The sequence below is a fragment of the Biomphalaria glabrata genome, chromosome 11, assembly GCF_947242115.1.
Source record: "Biomphalaria glabrata chromosome 11, xgBioGlab47.1, whole genome shotgun sequence".
NCBI lineage: Eukaryota > Metazoa > Mollusca > Gastropoda > Planorbidae > Biomphalaria > Biomphalaria glabrata.
The window spans coordinates 34,538,699-34,558,616 of NC_074721.1; the positions used below are offsets into that span (position 1 = coordinate 34,538,699).

The window sequence follows — 19,918 nt, forward strand, 5'->3', positions numbered from 1 at the left end:
CTATCTCTCAGGGCGAAATAGTTTCGTTCTTTTGATTGGATATTATTCTACCATTAACTCACTTCTTGCATTTGCTGCCTGATATGAGGGCATCCATCTTGGAAAAAAAAACATTTTACAGCCGCCCGTCGAAGGTCTGCACGAACTGAGACCGTCAAGTTTGTTTTTCAAGCTTTCTGTGTTATTGAGGTGAGAAAAACAAATTAATCTGCTATTTTTGGTTAATTCTTTTGTTTATTATGCTCTTGTTTTGTATTAGAATAATTTAATTTATTTAAAGTGTAAATACCGACGAAATGAATTGTAAAATAAATTGGAGAACCTGAACTTCAACTTGTGAGTGTCTTGACACATTTGTTCCGGTTTGCCACGACTGAGTCATCATGTTTTAGACATTCTTTACTGTCTTTTCTTCTTTATTCCATTTTTTTTACCCTTAAATATCTACAAAATGTAAGTTTTCAATTTAAAATCTCATCAACCTTAACCAAAGTAGTCAACTAAAAGTTACTCAAACGTTAATTATAGGGAGCCTACTGAGTACTGTCCGGAAGGTAATTTTTTTTTAAAGAATGTGAATGGAGAATCCGGAAGCAAACGAATTCTAGTAGATATATCATTATATCTAGATCTAGGATCTAGTCTAGATCTAGTGACGTCTAGTCTGATCTCTACATATAGATCTCTCTAGTCACTTTAATCTACTGGATTATACATTATAGAGATATAATCTAGATTAGATCTATTTTATTAATTATAATATATTTATATATTTTTTTAGTTATAATCATAGCCTAGGTTAGTGGCAAAAAAAAAATTGAATTAAGATCTCTCTCTAGATTATAGATCTAGACTAATCTAGAGTCTAGATATCAAAATTCAATTTATAATTTTAGTAATCTAATTCTTCCTTTTATGATGATCATTAATCTAAATTTTTTCTAGATGTAAAGTAAACTCTAGTAACTCTACTCTGTGACTATATACTTTAAACAAGGATCAAGCCCCTCTCATGACATGAGTGATGAGACTCATGCTTCTTAATAATAATTATAGCTTTTATATAGCACTACTTTCATGCTTATAGCATGCTCAGAGCGCCATGGTCCAATCTCATTTATGGACCAGTGGGAGGTGGGGGGATGGTGTATCTAGGACCTAGGTCCTAGGCTAGGAGGTTTTCCGTGCTGCCTTTAGGCCCTCAGTAAACATAACTCTGCTCGAGTCTGGTGTCGAACTTCGAGCCCCTTCATAGGTAACCAAGACAGCCCAAGTTCAAGCTTCCTTAGCCTCTTGACCACACTTCTTCTTGACAATGTCAATAGAATTATTGGTCATAAGTTCAAAATAAGTTAACATTTTAGATTTTCACTCATTTCATTTAAAATCTCAAAGCTTGCCTTGACTAAAGCTAAAGCAGAGACTTGACTGCCATTAAGGTAGCTAAGCCTAGATCATATAATGATAATTTCAAATAGGCTGGATCTATATTCTAGTTTTAATTAAGTAGAGTGGGAATGAAAAGGCAGAATGATAAATTATTTTGAAAAATAAAGGCATGTTACAATAAACTTAAAAAAAAACAACATTGATATAAGATTTTAATATTTTGTTTGCTATAATATGGCATTATGGTACCTGAAAGGTGCAAATCTCAGACTTTTTTTTTTTGCATTCATTTTTCCTCATATCTTAAGACTCTGTTGAAGATGTGTTACAAATTAACAAAACAACAGTATTTTAAAGAACTTAATTTTTTTACTAAATACAAGTGTTGAAAAGGACATTTTTTTTAAACACGGTTTCTTTGAGACAGAATGTAAAGAAGTAAAAATTGTTTCTGTCATTTATAGCCAACTTTGTGTGTGTGTATTCTGTTGCTTAACTTGTTTTTGTTTTGTTTTTTTCAATGAAATATTTTTTTTTGTTTTGTTAAATCTTTATTTGTTGAAAAAATGCTCATTCAAAATTTGATTTTAACTCCACACATCTATTTCTTAGACCTATACATTTTTTTTTTATTTTGGGTGCTGGAGAAATATTTTTGCAGGAAGTTAATTATTGTTCAATTAATCTTTTACACAATATACTTCCTTCTTAACATATAACAGTATCTCAGTATCTTTTTTATAAAGGTACAAGTTGTAGAATAATAAAAGTACAATACAAATAATTTTATTAACATTGGTTCCTAATATGTTTACAGCAGGCTTGTAACTTAGACTTAGTAAGTAATGGCCCCCTCTCCTTTTTGTTTGTTTTTTTTATAGATAAAAATCTCTTTGGTCTGGGATTTTGGGGGGGGGGGACCTTTTTAACTTATTCTCGGTCAAAGAAATAAGAAATTATCCTGGTTTGACTAAAAATTTACTGAATGGATTATTTGTTTAACATTGGTTCCTAATTTATTTACAGCAGACTTGTAACATAGTAAGCAATGCCCCCTCTCCCTTTTTAAAAAAAAACATATTTTTAAAAATATCTTCCGGTCTCAAGCAGATTTGTGTTTGGGGGTTGTTGGAGAGAGGACTTTTTTTTTTGGTTACTAAGCAATGAGATATGAACCTAGTTCAACTAAATTTTACTGAATTGCTTCTTAAATTTGCTAGTGGTGGCTGTTTATTGCCTCAAACTTAATGTAAGAAAGCTTTGTCAAGTTTTAATAACTATTTGAACTTGGTACTCACTTTTTAAGTAATTAGGAAGTGAAATAATTATTCTTGATTGTTTAAAGATGTTTTTGATTCCTCCTATGATTTAAGCACTCTTAGCTTTAGAGAATCATTTAAATAGGGAAAGAAAGGAAGCTTTAGACATCGGGGGGCGTGGATAACGAACTGAGGGGTCTCTGGTTAGAATCCAGTTTAAGTTAGGTATTTGAATTTCGGAATTTTTATGGTGCCCCCGAGTCCATCAACTCTATTGGGTACCTCACATAGTAAAAGCGTTAATCGTGGGCTACTGAAACAGATGATCTTTACATCATTTTCCCTATAGATCGCAAGGTGTGAAAACATGATTAAGAATCATTTTTATTTATTTCATAACATTTTTAAAGAAAATGAACATTGCATTTGATGTTTTCAAGTACTAAGCATCATACATGATGCAGTGTTTGGTATACTGGGAACATAATTTTTGTTAAAGGAATATTAAAGAGAAAACAAGTTTCTAACATGATATGAATTCATGTTCATGAATTGGTGATGTCATGGTCACCAATTCTATAGCTAATGATCATCTAGCTCTGTTCCCATATACACATTAGAGCTACTAATTTACATAAAAAAACAATTGTGCTACTTCCTAGACTTTTCTCATTGGAATTTACACTTTTAAAAATTGAATGATGTTTTAGATACTTCTATTTAACTTGATTCTATCGAATATGGATTGTTTTGAAAAAAAGTACAAATTTCAGGAAACAGTAGGATTTGAACCCACATCAAGAAAGAGACTAGTGTGTACAACTAGTGTCATAGATATTTCTTCCATTATTGTAAACTATGTGGAAAAAAAGAATGTGCATGCTCAATGAAAAAAAAATATTTATATATACATATATATATATTCCATGACATTGTCTAATTCTGCTAAGAATAAACAGTATCAAACAAAAATATTTTAAAGGATAAATAAATTGTATTATAAACTATAAAGTTTGGAGAACTGAGCTTGGAATTTACTTTTTGAATGGCCTTTGAGTGCTTTTTATTTTCCCTTTTTTTTTTGTACATTAGATAAAAGTGTATTTTAAAGATATACTTTCTATTGTACTTGTAATATGTGTATAGCACTAAGCAGTTATCCTTCTGCTGGTTTGATGTCAAAGTGATTTTCTTCTACTGTTAAAGCAATCGTTGTCTAGACACTTTCAAACTGATGGATTGTAATTTTTAAAAGCTTTCTTTCGGACACTTTTTGGTTCCCATTTCCTTGTGCAAAAACATTAAACCCATAAGAAAGAAGAGAATGCTGAAAATACAGTCGTCTGTTGATGAGGTAATTTGATTCTTCTTGCTTGCTTGCTCATTTGTGTGTGGGACTAACGGGACAAAATAATTGCATGATCTCTTCTGTATTTGACATTTATCGTTTCAAGTTTCTGATTTTTATTTTTATGTACTGCTCAGTAGTCTTAGTTTCCTTAGATCTCTTGTAGAACACCTGTCACATGTCAGCCATTTCAAGATTAACTATTACATTGTAACACCTTAAAACATTTTCTTTTTAATTGTTGTTGTGCATGTTTATTTTAACACGGTAACTCACATTTATCTCTCTTTATTCTTTTAGTGTAACAATGCTTACAAATGTAACACATGCTATAATTGTAGAAATTGGTGTGTTTTTTTTTTTTAATTAATTAATTTATTTACATCTTTTTTTTTAAGCTTTGACATTTTAATGCACTTTTGTATTACTTTGAGTTTTTCTGTTTCTAGACACTAAGCATGTGTATAATATTTGGTTGTCACTGGCTTTTATAACTGTTTTGTATATATTGCAAAGACTTTGGTTCAATAATAGGGTCATCAGAGGGAAGGTGCTTATGCAAACTTAAAAGAAATGTACACATTTTATTTCAATTTATTACAATACATCTAGCAGCAAGCAAAAAAAACAACCACCCCACAGATATAAAAAAAGGGTAAACTATTGAGTGATAAAGCATGCTTTTCTTTGAAAATGTAAAAATGAAATTATAAGTTAACAGGGTGCTACTTAGAGCATCACAACCTGCTACATTGAATTAACAATCTTTATCCTACAGATGATTAAGGATACAATTATTCTGTGTGACTATAGAACGCCCAGTATCCAGAGTGACAATATTCATTTGGAATTTAAAAAATCATTCTAATTAAAATATGCCTACATGCTGTCATAGTTAGATGTGCACTTTGCCTCATTGCTTTGCACGTGCATTAAGTTATATTTATTTTTAGATAGTTACAAAGTAAATTAAATTGATTATTTGTATTAAGTATTCTAATTTTGAAAAAAAAAATGTTTTGGTTTAAAATTAAACTCTGGTCTTTGTTTTATTCAAATTGATGCCATAGCCATTAGTTAATACTTATTAAGAAAGAAATGTGAAAGTTAATAATTACTTCAAAATCATTTATTTACAGATTTCAAGGCTTCTAATTGTCAAAGAACTTTATATTAGCCATGAGTGCCTGGGACGCCTACATTACAAATATGAAGAGTTCTGGTCTTCAAATTTGTGGCATTTATGGACTTGAGGGTGGTCCTTGGGCTCAGTCTGCGGAGATGAGAGCTTCTCAACAGGAAGTGGCTGCCATTGTCGCTGGTATACAGTCACAGAATTTCCCTAATGGCTTGCACATTGGAGGAGTCAGATACACAGTCATTCGCCTGTTTCCTGACACCGTGACAGCCAAGTGCAGAGGTGCTGCCAAAGAAGAAGAAAATTACCTTCTGCACGCAGCTCTGGCCAAGACCTGTGTTATCATTGGTGGAATGTTTGGCCCAGCAGAACGAGACACCACTAAATTAGTAGAAGATATTAGAGATTATTTAGTGAAGAGTAACTACTAAAGAATTTGTAACATTGTAATTTGATCAATTTCAGTGTGTTTTTTTGTCATGTTCTAATCCTAGTCCCCAAGCCATTGATTAAATGAAGTAAAACTGACATTTGTTTTAAATGCCTTCAAACCCTGTCTCTGGCACACTAACACTCTGTTATAACTGAGTAGAAGTAATTTCTTATTAAAATATTTCTGTTGTATATTTCAGCTACTGTATTAATGGTGTGTATAGGACACAGTTCTAGTTAAGAATCATATTTCTGTTTCTTCTAGCTATTAATTTGTTGTCTAAATACACATTTTTTATATTGAAATTAATTGTTAACATAGCCTGAATGTAAACATAAAGAAAAATTTACAATGGGGTGGTGATGGTGATTTAAAAAAAATAAATTTATATTTGACACTACTTACAGTTCATTCCCATTACATATATTTGTTTAATGACCTGTCATTGGCATTTAGTAATGACAGTGGGCATGCTAGTGTTCAAATCTACTTTCTGTGTAGATGTCACATATGGGTAAGTTGACTCTCTTGTCTTGGGTAAATTAATTCATCTGTCTCTTGTACTGTGAACAAAAGTTTACTATTGCTTTGTCAAATGTACTTGCCTTTATTAACTTGTTCCATTAGTGCTATCATTGTGATTAAAATGGCTACATGTATTTAGCCTCTATTTTTTTAAACCATTTTGTTCAAATATGTGATGTGTGAATATTCTAATTTCTTTTTTTTTTTTTTTTATGAAATTAATAATTAAATAAAATTCATGATACTCCTTCACTTTTATCTTCTTTTCTTTTAAAGTGTTCAATAAAATGGTTTTTAATTACCCTTTGAATCCACAGAGATTGATTATTTGAATGAAATATTAGAAATGTGTTAACTCAAATCTTTTCATGGGAACAAGGGGAAGCTAGAAAGTGTTGTTTGTTTTCTGAGTGGTGTTTAGAGTTGAATCTAGTATGAGTGGAGCTTCTTTTTCGTTATGAAATTTGTTCTACTTTCCTTTCATTTTTTTTTAGTTTCATTATTTTTAGTATTCATTTTTTTTTTTTTTTTTTTTTTTGATAAACAATTCTTTAACAAAAGCATAGCCTATCATAGTTTTTAATGGCATTATGATATGATCTATTTAATGCTCTTTATCAATAATATGTGGATAACTGTAGAATTTTGGGTCTGAAAAAATATTATTTTTTTTTTTTTAAGGGATATTTCCCACAATTATGATAAGAAAAAATTTACTTCATATTCCCCTTTTAACTTTTTTTTTTTCCATCCCTAACAATAGCTCACACTTTCTTCATAGTCCAAATGTGTGATTTGGTCTAAGACACAAGTAACAAAAATAATTTATTTAATGTTGGAATTTTGATCATAGTATGGCTGTTTAGCTAAGATGATAGTAATTTCCCATTTCAGACCTTGCGATCTATAGAGCATATGATGTTACGGTCATGTTTCTTTGTCCAATGGTTCTCTTAATTTGTCAGTGACAAAATATAGTTTACTAAATTATTTAAATACAAGTAGGAATGTAAGAATTTAATTTTAGAAAAAATTATTATTACTGGTACTTGTTTTTCACTTTCCTATCAAATTTACTTACATGTCCAAACTTACTATTTTTTCGTTTCTAAAACTGCAGTATTGGCCTTAAATTTCAGAATTGTTTTATATCTGTATTGCTCCACAACATAGATTAAAAAATAATTATTAAATTTACACAACTTTAAATTAAGAAAATGATTTAACATTAAGCATCCTTAAGTTTTAAGATCAGTTTAGCCTGGCTATAAGGGACATGAAGGAATGTTTCAAATTCACTACCGGCAATTTGGCCTAGCCTGGAGTTTTATCAATGTACTCAGCTGGTGCTATTTTTAGACTGGAATGTCAGGTTGAAAGGTGTGGAAGCCTCCTGTGGTGTGAGTCCTATAATAAGCACTGCTCACTTTCACAGATAAGTCTAGACTGAAGGGAGGAGAAGGGGGAGTGCTTTGTCTTGAACTCCTTGCAGCTGAAGTTGTTGAGAAGCTTTGCTTGTTTTATCATTTGAATCCTATTTCAAGAAGCAGCATTTATTTGTAACTTGTTACAAGCTTTTTCATATTTGACATCCTTGTTATGAATTTAAAATTAAAATAATAAATGGTTGGGTGTCTCAAAATACTTTCTTTTCCAGCTGTTGACAATGTTTCAGCATTTCTTGATATTTGTTTTTAAATTCCTTCTGGAAAAAAAAATTATCTTAATTCTTAAAACAAAACAAAACAAGCTGAATTATTGTTTATAGAGTGAAAATGAAAAGTAATTTTAAGGTGTGGAAAAAAACATTATAACTTAAACGTTAAACCTCAATAGTCAACTACTGTGACATGAAATTTTAAAGAATTGGTCATGCAGTGAATAAGTTATGTTTCTAACTTTTATTTATTAAAAAAATAATGCTACACACTGTACATTTTTACTGAAAAAAAAATCATGTTTAAAAAAGGACTTACTTGAGGTCATGTAATGATTGACACTTATATTCTATGCACAGTAATCTGACATGGTATTTACAATTTTACATACTTACCGGTATTTGACCTTGTGGTTAAATTTTGAAGACAAGATCACTTTGTCATAAAAATGTTTCTAAAGTCAGTTGTTTGAAGCAAGTCTACTTAGCTGGCCCAATATTCAGTAACTTCAGGTAATATGCAGTATATTTTAAGCATATTATGTTTTAATTATGCGAGTTGTGCTGGTGTAAAAGTAATTAAAGTTCCCCTCTCAGACCTTGTGATCTATAGGGCAGATGATGTAAAGGACATCTGTTTCTGTTGCCCACGGTTAACAAGGGTCACAACGACCAACCTCCTTTACTTTCCCCAATAAACGCCATGTACCCATTAGAGCTGGGTTGACTCGGGTGCTCAAAGATCCCGAAATAAATAATCCCAACTGGGGACCCCTGCTTGGAAGCTCAGCGCTTTACCACTCGGCCATTGCACCTCCAATCTTTATTATCCATAATGATTTGTGCGTTATGCAAAATGAAATTTTACTATAGAAAGTAACCCTTACATACAAGATTTCTTTTTCATTTTATACTATGGTACAGGTCAATCATCAACAAGAGGTATCTGAATAAAAACTTTGTAATGGAAAGGAAACATTAAAGTAACTCTGAAGCAACTTCTTTTTCTAATGCTGGCATCACAAACAATTATTTTTTTTCTCTTCAGATTATTCCAAAATGTCTTGGGCTGCATATGTCACAAATCTTGAAGGAGGCAAAGGTAGATGCAAATATGCTGGCATTTGGGGCAAGCAAGGTGGTGTGTGGGCAGAGTCTCCAGATAAGTCTCAGTTTCCAATCTCTGCAGAGGATGTCGCTGTAGCTACACGGGCCGTAGTTAACCAAGATCAAAATGTTATGGGAACAGGTTTAACAGTAAGTGATAACCTTTTTTTTTCCTAATGGGGACAGCATTTGTCACCACAAAATAAAGTTAGCGAGAAAATAGTTCACTTGATTAAATTAAGGTTATACTAAGGCAAGGCAGTATATATATATATACTTATATTTTGTTGTACACTTGTGTTTGTAATGACATTGTGAATAATTCACTACATACTCTGTTCCAATCTGCAGATTGCAAAGAACAAATTTACCTGCTTGCGTATGGAACCAGAAATTTTGATTTGTCAAGGCAAAGGGGACAACAAAGATCATAGTCTAGTTATAGCAGTTTCAAGTAAGTTGAAATTTTGCCTTTAATCTGCTGTGCATCTTAACTATATTTTGTAATACATGTGTTTTATGTTTTTTTTTACCAGGAAATTTCATTTCATTTAGGTACTGGTAATTAGTTATTAGACATACGAGTAAAGTTTTTAAAAAAGTTTATTAACAAAAAATTTCAATTGAAAGAGTATTTTGTGATTGTCATGTTTGTCTTAATGTTTGGGTGTTTGTGTATAGTTGTATTACAAGGCCATCGTTGAATAAGGCTGGAGTAAACTAACATCACAAGATGTTTGGTAACTCGTAATAACAGAGATCAGCATCTTTGTTCTGTGATGCTTAATGCACAAGCCTGAGTTTTCTATCCCTGGCTAAGATATAATGATACTCTTTGAAAGGCTAGGCAGTAACCTATTTTATTGTAAGTTCCCATCATAGCCTTAGTCCAAATACACCACATTTTATGTCACGTTCAATCCAGTTTGCTGCATCTCATAACTCTAGGTCTATTAAACAATATAATGACATTTCTTTAACCCTTCAAGTGCTCAGCTATTTTATAGAGAGTGCATTGAAAAGTGGGATTAAAATTCTTGTGTTTACAAACATTGGATACCCACTTGCTTATTTTTCTTTTAGTAGCTAAACTATGCATAGTAGCCTATTGAACCTATACATTTTTGAAAAGCTAATTGAATAAGGAATTTAATTAAGTCCAGACAATTAACATATATTTATAAAAAAATAAAAAATTATTTTTAAAAATAATACAAACCATTTTTTAAAAAAGCACAATAAAAATTTAATCCGTGAGAATCACAACTAATAAAACTTGAAAAAAACCACCACATTTAGAAAATTTTAAGAAAAATATATATACACTCATATATACAAGAGTTGTAAAAGTAGAAAGAATGATTATTCACAACTGTCTGTGATATTTAGCAAAACACTCAGGACACAGTCCAACTTTGCATCCTGTGCACTCCCACCCAGTTCTGACACGAGTTGGATGACCAGCAACACACTGTCGTTTTTTCCCCACTGGCAGTTTGCTCAGATCATGTCCATCAAGTGGATGACCTGCTACAGTCTGGGTTAGTGGTGTTGGACCCATTCTTGCAGCCTCCATCTCTGTTCTAGTGCGTTTTCTACGTATCACTTTTTGGGGTACAAAGTTTGATGTCATGCTCTCAGTCTCTAGTGCAGACACGATGAAATTGTACCTTGAGAGCTTTGGTCTGTCTGATGTGTTGCTATGGTATATTATATAGCTATTTAGAATAGCTCTTCCAAATAGGGAAAAAAAAACTTTATTTGTCCATTTCAAGCTTCGGCGCTCAGCCATATACATGTAAAGTTTTTCGTCGCCCAAGTCAACACCACCCATGGCCTGGTTATAGGCATGAATCACAGCAGGTCTTGTTACAGGTTGTTTCCTGCTGTTTACTGTATCAATGAGACCAGCTTTACTAGCAGTAGACAGCAAGATTGGCTTTCTGCTATTATCCTGGTAAGCCAAGCAAAGCAGATTACCTTTTCTGGCTGCGATGAGCTCCTTGTTTTTCAATTTTGTTTTGACGCAAACATCTGGTAGCCCTTTTCTGTTAGATCTAACAGTTCCTGTAGCTGTAGTGTTTTCAGTGAAAGGTTCTTCCAATAATTCAATGGAGGTAAAAAAATTGTCTATCCCCAAATGGTGTCCTCTGTTTAACAGACCGGCTGCAGTCATAAGCCTAATAATAAGCTCATGTGTATATGACCTGCCATTGCCGATTCTTCTTCCTTGACTGCCCTCATATATTTCAAACTGGCAAAGATAGCCATTAGCACTGTCTGACAAACACCACATCTTAATGCCGAATCTGGCATGCCTCTTGTTAGGCATAAACTGGCGGATATGAGGGGTTTTTCCTTTGAACCCAATCATACTTTCATCAATGCTGACATTTTGAGTGGGGTGGTAAAAGTATTTGAATTTAGCATTGAAATGCTTTATAAGTTCTTGGACCTTGAAAAGCTTGAAACCAATATCATTTCTATCTGGTAACAGCGTGTTGTCAGCGAAGTGAAGAAATTTTAGAATAATCTGATAGCGATCTCGGTTCATGTGAACAGGGAACCAAGGTGTTTCTTGGCTCAGATTGCAGGAGTCCCAATATGCGTTGTAGTTGGGCTTTTTATTTAATCCCATGTTCATTGTCACACCTAAAAATGCCCTAAACTCTTCATTTGAGATAGGTGTCCACTTGTGGACACGAGATCTTGGCGTGGTTTCCAGGTTTTCGTGGTTATCTTCGATGAACTGCCTGGCGTATTTATTGGTTTCGTTGACAACCAAATTGACAATGTCATCTGTCAAAAAAAGGTTGACATAGTCCACAGGCTTTGCATCTGGAGCTGGTGCATGTTTTGGGCCTGGGTGGGCTGTAAATAAAACTGGCCTGGGACCACAATCATGATCATCAACAGGTCTCCATTCTTCAGCAGAGGGTGTAAAAGATTCTGCCTCATCTGATTCTGAAAATAAAGAAAAAAAATTATCATAAGATATAGATCTAGACTAATTATACTGAAATTATTATATTACAGATTGACTTAGGACCTAGATTGTCCTAGATAGATCTATTAGATTATTAGATCTAATATTAGTAATATCATATTTTAAATTAAAGCTTACTAATTTTCAAATATTGATCTAATCTAATAATGTAAACAAACAATTTGAGGTGCCACGACCTTTTTAGTTACTTTTGGTCACCCCAAATTAAAATAATCTATGGATAAAAACATTTGTTTAAAAAAAAAAAAAGATCGATACACGTGAAGGATATTGCCTATATTTAGACCTAGACCTAATTAACCGTATAATTTGTACTTACCAGATAAATCTGCATCTAAATCAGAATCCATAAATTCCTCATCAGTTAGGTTGTCTTTATTCAGATTTGGAAAATCAACTTCACTGTCACTACTCATTTTTGATTGATTAAAAACGTATAGAAAGAAATTAACTTGGCGTCCTTTGCAAATTCAAAGTCGGAAGTGAAGGAAGTAAACGGATATGTACGGTTTTGCAACTAATTACCGAGAAAATACGAAAGAAACGACCGTATATAAACGAAGCCACGATCGTGGCCCTACGCCTTATAATTTCTGTTTACATCAAGCCACGATCGTGGCCCCACGCATTTTGAGGGTTAAATGCCCTTCACGCAAGCATGATTGGACTTTGACTATTACTTGTAGAGTATCCTGAAAGTCCATTTTATTTACAGCACCAGCAGCGGGATTGAAAAATGACTTCAGATGTGTATCTTTTTATCAAATAGTTTGAGATCTGTCATAATTGGACCAGCCAGTTATTGGAACAAAAACTATTATGATTGGTAGCATTTATTATATAATCTTGCAGAGAAATAAAGTAACCTTTTTTTCATCACACCTCATTAAGTTGTTTAAAAAAATATATAATATTTCTACATGTTTTTAAGAACTTTGAACACTTTTTAAATAACATAACTACCAGTACCTTTATGTTTTCTTTATAATTATTTTATATTGGAATATAATATGTCAGAGAAGCTGCCAATTGTTCTAAGTGTCAAAATTACATTTAAACAATTTTGGACATTTTAGAAAAAAAATATTTTGAAACAAAAAAAATAATTTTTCGTAAATATTACTCTTAATTCTGTAAAATAGTTGGGGTGAAAATAAAATAATATATACCGGTAGCTCTTTCTTCATTATTTCTCATATCCTATAAACTCGAAGAAGACTGTAAAGTCCAATCCTTGCTTTAAAAAGCCGGCCACATACGTGGCATGGGTAGGTTTGATCTGTTGCAGATAGGCCCGCTTCTTCTCTCAGCTTTTTGTTGGTTCAGTGCTCTTTCATGCTGGCCACTTTTCTTGCTTGGTATCTTGTGACTCCGACACTCACAGTTTCATGCCATGAGGAGTGATCGACAGCTTGTGCTTCCCAGCCGTTAATGTCAACATCACACTTCTTAAGGGTTTCTTTATAGCACTTGTATTGACCCCTCTGATTGCTTACCTGCAAAAGCTCCCCATACAGAAATAGTTTGGAAGGCGATTATCTGGCTTGCGGAAAATAAAATATGTTTGTGTTAGCATGTCATTTTGATATTCGGTTGTTTATCAGTGATTTGATAACTATGTTGTTACATGTATCGGATTATATAATTTAAAAAAATACAATGTAATTAGTATTGTAGTTACAGTTGTGTCCATGTCTTTGATCTTGCATATAATTGCACCTCCATTTTCTTGCAGCCCAAGCTGTCATTATTGGATTTAACCCAGACCCAGATGTGAAGACAGCTCAAGTACGTGAAGGAGTAGAAGGAGTCAAAGATTACTTAAAATCTGTTGGCTATTAATCTATGCCTTTGTTTTAATCATTCATTGCTAGCTGATGTTTTACAAATTGAAAAAAAAAAAAAATACAAACTCTAGTATTGTTCAGGTCATTTCACTTAGGGATAATTCAGTTGCATTCTATTCATGTCTTTTATTATACATTGGGGTTAACTTGGTAATTCTTTATCATGTTTTTTTTTTTTTTTTTCTGTGTGTATAGAATGGATTGATATTTTTTTTCCCATGTAAGCAGATGTCTGCTTGAGAAGTTTTTGGGTTTTTTTTCGTAGAAGCCATTAGTTAATGATGTATGAACAAGATGTTAAACCTTGCATAGCAATTCTGTTTGTTACACACTTTCTCTCCTCACTCTTTCATATCTAAATTATTGTATTCTTTTCTGACATGGCTTATTAGTATTATGGTGACTTCCTTAATGTCTGGGTACGAACTTCTTATTTGGAAAATCTGTTTGTAAAGCTCTTTGATTGGGGGGGGAAATACAAGCCTTACAAAGGAATTGGGGGCAAACGGAATCTGTGCCCCCCCCCCCCCCCCAGCACACACCCAATGCAATCCAAAACAAATTGACAATACAATACAACTTGTCTTTCCAAACAGAAACAGTTGCTAAGATTTTAATGCTAGCTTTTAAGAATGCTTCTGTGTGTGTCAACCTAGGGTCATGGGTAATGAATGTATGCCTGATTACAGAATTCACTCTCACACACACACACAAACACACTTGTTATGGTTCATTTGTGTTTTTTTTCCTTCCACTTAGGAAAATCTTTCCAGAATAAGAAATTAATCTTTTTGTCTTTTTATAATTTTATAAAAATGTCTATTTTTTGCTATCCCCACCATAAGGTCATCACTATTTATTTAGTCATTTTTCCGTTCCCAGATTTTTTTTTTTGTCCTTGTGTCTAGAAACAATTTAGTCTTGTGATAATTTAGAAGTTTTGGTTTTTGTTTAATTTATCCTTGGCTACCAGGAAAGATGTTCAGTGCCTCCATCTCTCTATTTTGTGTTTGTTTTTTGTTTGTCTAGCCACTCCTATGCATGTAGTGAGGAAGTTAATTGTGAACTTTGCTGGCTTTGTTCAAATTGTGTCCAATGCTTTGTTCAATATTTGCTCATGTATTTGATAACATTTCAATAATCTATATAATACACTGTAAACTTGATTAGCTTACAATAAGTTTTTTTTTCAACACATTAAAAATACTTTCTAATAGAAATTGTTTGAAAGTTAATGTTTACATTGTCTGTGGCTTATGTGGTGTCAGTGTGTTTCAGTCAAGTGATTGAGTACTTGATTGGTGTGTTTCAGTCAAGTGATTGAGTACTTCATTGGTGGGTTTCAGTCAAGTGATTGAGTACTTCATTGGTGGGTTTCAGTCAAGTGATTGAGTACTTCATTGGTGGGTTTCAGTCAAGTGATTGAGTACTTCATTGGTGGGTTTCAGTCAAGTGATTGAGTACTTCATTGGTGGGTTTCAGTCAAGTGATTGAGTACTTGATTGGTGTGTTTCAGTCAAGTGATTGAGTACTTCATTGGTGGGTTTCAGTCAAGTGATTGAGTACTTGATTGGTGGGTTCTAGTCATGTGTTTTGATTACTGTCTTTTAGTCCTATTTAATTAAATTCTTGATTGGTGGGTTTCAACCATGTACCAAGTGGGCATCATTGGAATGGAGTATTTAACTAGATTAAAAAACAGGCTGGTCTTTTAGTGTTACTACTTGGCTTAGAAATATGTCATCTTTATGTCACAAGTTCCTCCAAACTTTGACAAATGTGTCACAGGAACACACTCCCAGGAACAAAGAGCAGAAAGAATCAATGGATAATGAAATTAGTATCTGTAATTGCTTATTGTATCCCATCAGATCAAGACCATTTAATATTAAAAAAAAAAACAATAGTTGCAACAGTTGACAACCTAACTTGCAAGGTTTGGATATGTACTGGGTAGATTTATATATCAGCTTAAGTAGGAGACTAGAAATAGTGCGAGTAAGTAGTTGAACAAGACTACTGGGGCACCTTTACATGGTTTCATCTCGTGAGGAAGTCTTTAAGGTTCACTCCCACCAAATAGGGTTACTTATCATAAAAATTGGATGCTCAATTAAGGACTAAAAAAAAAAAAAATACCGGTACCTCGGTAAATTGTCCAAACGTATCTTAAAATGTAATAGTTAAAACATGGTAAAACATTGGCTACATCTTATCACAATTCTTAGAGCAAATAGTTTCTACTGATCGCATGTTGTTAGCATACCTCTCTCTGATTCGAGATTCTGTTTCTTTTATCCACTGTGCTTGGGCGAAAACGCTTTTTCAAAAGAAAAATTCACAGATCCAGAGGAGCTGTAATTGACAGGTTTCACAAGAACAGCCTTGACTACACAAACCATTGTTTAATGGACATTATTACAAAGTATCATCTTTCTGTCTTCAAGTTAAAGTCAAAATGTTTTAAAGTATGCAACCTATCTTTGTGAAGACTCGGGGGGGGGGGGGGTTCCGGTCCTAAAAATCCCAAAATTGAACGCTGTGCTGGCCACATAGCACCCTCGATGACCGTCTTCCGTCGAAATAAATGACCTTTACATCATCTGCCCTTCAGATCTCAAGGTCTAAAATGGGTACTTCACTTTTAGTGTGAGTGTAGATAACGGGGAAAGTACAGACCTAACTTGTTTATTGTATGGTTGTGTCCCCTGAACAATTATTCATGGTCTACCATACTAAACAATGTCAAGGACGCTAACTTAGCTTCACTTTTGCCAACGAAATAAAAAGAAATGACCTCTAAGGTTAACACTATCTCAATTCGTGGCAGTTGTTCTTTGTATCAAATCCCAATTACCGCTTGTTAGTTGCCCCTTTGTTTTTAAATAACTTTGTAAGCCATCAATCTAAAGCTTCATATTGACCTTATTCTATACAGGGCTAAAAAGTGCTTAAAACTTATCATTTACCTTATAAAAAACAAAGTTTGTCAACACGTGATCTATTTTGTACACCGGATACACCAACAGGCTTGCTATTTTTAGTTTTCCCGCCATGTATGAAAATGTAAACTAAGCTTCTTTTTGTTTTCACTCTGTAGATTAATGCACCATTAAATTTGAGCCACGATGTTCAGATGGGAAATATATTGATATAAATCTTCAATCGATTCATCGCTTTTATTTTCTGTTTGAATTGTTTTGGCGACCAGACCCGAGCTCAATTTGGCAGGCCCTAATGATAGCATTCAGTAGAGGCCAGGAACAAAGAAAATAATCATTTCTTAATGTTAAAGAATACAATTTCAGCACAATGCATTTGATCATAGGAATTTTTATACAGGCAAGCCTGGACTTTTCCTGAGCACTTTTTAGCACTTTTTAGCGGAAGGGGAATAAAGTCCCTATCGGTTTTCAAGACCTTTAAGTTCTGCATTGGTATTATAATGCCACCGTAAGTCCATGATGGAGCCCAAGAAACTTTGGTGAAAGCGTTCAAGTAGTCTTAGTTGCTTTCTGTATAATACCCATGTCTCAGAGCCATACAGAAGGGTAGAGAGAACCACTGATAAGTAGGCACTGATTTTTGTTGGCAGGCGAAGCGATTTATTCCACCAAACTCTCGCGCTGGGCAGGGCACGTATCCCGTATGGGGGAGCTGAAAGGGGATCGAGGTGCCTCACGGAAACGCTTAAAAGACCAGCTTAGGCGCCAACTAGCTTTAACTGAGAGCATCTGGTTGCAGGCGGCTTCGGAACGAGACTGCTGGAGATCCAGCGGGATACACATTTGAGGCCGAAAAGAAAATCCACTGCAGAAACAGACGTAGACGGCTAAAATAAAATCCAAATCGACCACCGGTAAAAAAGCTAGATAAATGTATAGTATAAGCTACACTTAATTTTAAAAAAATCTTGTTTAATGATTGTCCATTGAGATTACAATTTTAGTTTAAAATAAATTTAAAAAATTGATTTCATGAGTGTCCGGCTTAATGTTTGTGAGTAGCAACCGAAAATCTTAACGAGCACTAATTTCAGGCCGCTTCTTTTATTGGTAATATGGTTTATTACGGCAGTGAATCCACGTTATACTACGTAAGAAGACGGGAAACCAGTCAACAACTTCCGGTCAATGCAAGATATACAAGATATAAAATTGAATTTTTTTTTCTAACCAGAATTTGTGGTCTCCTTGATCAGACACTGGTTTTAATTGCTCGTTTGTGGAAATTTCAATAAGCTGCTCCTGTATTAGTTTGGATTTATTACTTTATTGGGATCACCCAAAATAGTTAAACCCAGTAGACAATATCCAAGAGAAGTTAAGGTTCCCCTTTCAGACCTTGCGATCTATGGGTCAGATGATGTTAAGGTCGTTTCTATGGCTAACTGTTAACGATCAGGGTGTGAACCGCCTTTTCTTTCCCCAACTAAAGTCAGGTACCCTTTAGAGTTCCAGTCTTCACCGAGATTCGAGCCCATGAGCACAGGTTCGTAAGCCAAGCGCTTAACCACTCAGCCACCGCGCCCCATATCCAAGTGAAGAATGTTTGAAATTATTTTGGTTTAAGTCGTCATAGAATTGAATTTAATTGATTTTAACAATAGTAAGGCCGACTTGATTAGTTTTAAAATTTTCTAATCGGATAAACTGACTTTTAGCGATGAAGTTATATTAATTGTAGGCCTATACAAATTTCAACTCACTGCGGACCCTCAACGCCAGTTTACGGTCGTCTCGAGCACTCCTAAGGGTCCACTGGCCACAGTTTAAGAACCACTGCACTGGTCCTTGGTGATAAATCCCAACGCAAACCACTGGTAATGATAATTATGAAAAATAAAATATTAAGTATCTAGTAAATTAAATTGAGTATTTTGATCCAAAAGTATTAACTAGATTTCTGTTTATTACATGTTGTGTTTTGAATTATAGACTATGCGCAGCTCTCTAAGCTGAAGTTTAGGAAAGACAAAAGAAAACAAAGCCACAACGAGGTTTTGTTGCTGCCTATGTAAAGTAGCTCCACGAACTCAATGCCAAAGTATTTACCCACCAAAGTTAAACTTCATTTAGTGTTTGTTGAGCGATAATACTACGCATTAGTATCCTCATTCTCCTGGTCCGCCCCAGCAGCTGTATATTTCCCATGAGACCCAGCGGTGACTACAATCAAGGAAAAGGTTTTTATGCTCTGAAAAGAGAGAGGTGCGCTCGAGATGTACTCAGCACAACTTAACGATGTGATTGCGGAGTTGTAACTTTTTTTCTGTGGGTTGGAAAGAGTCGATTGTAACTTTTTTATAAATGTAACTAGTAAAAAGTAGGCCTAACTTAAACAAAGTTGTTTTTATTTCTGTATGTTTCTTTGTAAGCACCAAGAACAACAACAGCGATTAAGTTCACTTGATCAAGATAGGCCCTATTTGTAATGCATCACCTCCCCTTCAAACGAATACAAGTACACTTTTGATAAGCATCTTGTTCATAATCTTATTACTGTTATATATATATATATATATCATGGGCGTAGCCAGGGGGGGGGGTTTGGGGTTCAAACCCCCCCCCGAAATGAAATCCCTCCCCCCACCGGGGGGGGGGGGAGTCGGAATTTAGTGACTGATTTTTTGCTTTGATTTTGTTTATTTTAGGTGAGATTTTAATACTAAACCATCACTTGCCCCAGTACAACCAAAGGGTTTTGCTACCAGGGGGTTTTGAGTTTAAAACCCCCTACCAGGGGGGTTCGAGTTTAAAACCCCTACCAGAGGGGTTCGAGTTAAAAAAAAACCTACTAGGGGTTTTGAGTTTAAAACCCCCTACCAGGGGTTTTGAGTTTTAAACCCCCTACCTGGGGTTTTAGCAGTTACCCCCCCCCCCACTTCTATAAAACAAAACAAAAAAAAATGCAAACGAAAATCCCTAAATTCCAAGAGCACAGTTAAGGAAGATTTTGATTTTAAAACCCCGTCTAAAATGTACGATAAACCCCCTCTTTAATATAAAAAAAAAGCAGCTAATTACTCACTCAAAATGTTATGAGCGTGGCTAAATTGTTTTGACTCAGTTTTGAGTTTAAACCCCACTTCATCGGGGTTTGAAGGTAAAAAATATCTCTTTAATAATAAAAACAAAGCAAATTATACACTAAAAATGTTATGAGTGTAGTCAAAGGGGTTTTGAGTTTAAACTCCCCTCCAGTGGGG

At 34.1% G+C, this 19,918-nt stretch overlaps 1 protein-coding gene across 2 annotated transcripts; it reads left to right on the plus strand.

Moving 5' to 3' along the window:
• Positions 1-15: 15 nt before the first annotated feature.
• On the plus strand, positions 16-14,930 carry LOC106074238 (profilin-1-like). 2 transcript variants are annotated; one of them, XM_013234983.2, is made up of 4 exons: positions 33-189; positions 8,798-9,006; positions 9,208-9,310; positions 13,599-14,930. In XM_013234983.2, exons 2-4 carry the CDS (start codon positions 8,809-8,811, stop codon positions 13,703-13,705), a joined length of 408 nt encoding a protein of 135 aa, XP_013090437.1. In that variant the 5' UTR covers positions 33-189; positions 8,798-8,808; the 3' UTR covers positions 13,706-14,930. The 2 variants fall into 2 exon arrangements, with proteins under 2 accessions (XP_013090439.1, XP_013090437.1); XM_013234985.2 differs by lacking the exons at positions 8,798-9,006; positions 9,208-9,310; positions 13,599-14,930 and adding an exon at positions 5,136-6,344 and having other exon boundaries at positions 16-189.
• The last annotated feature ends 4,988 nt before the right edge of the window (positions 14,931-19,918 follow it).

Excerpts from the sequence above, each read along its gene's own strand:
- LOC106074238 (XM_013234983.2), top strand. The coding sequence starts at position 8,809 with ATGTCTTGGGCTGCATATGTCACAAATCTTGAAGGAGGCAAAGGTAGA. Across the intron at positions 9,007-9,207 it reads TTATGGGAACAGGTTTAACA|ATTGCAAAGAACAAATTTAC; the intron begins GTAAGTGATAAC and ends TCCAATCTGCAG. Across the intron at positions 9,311-13,598 it reads TCTAGTTATAGCAGTTTCAA|CCCAAGCTGTCATTATTGGA; the intron begins GTAAGTTGAAAT and ends ATTTTCTTGCAG.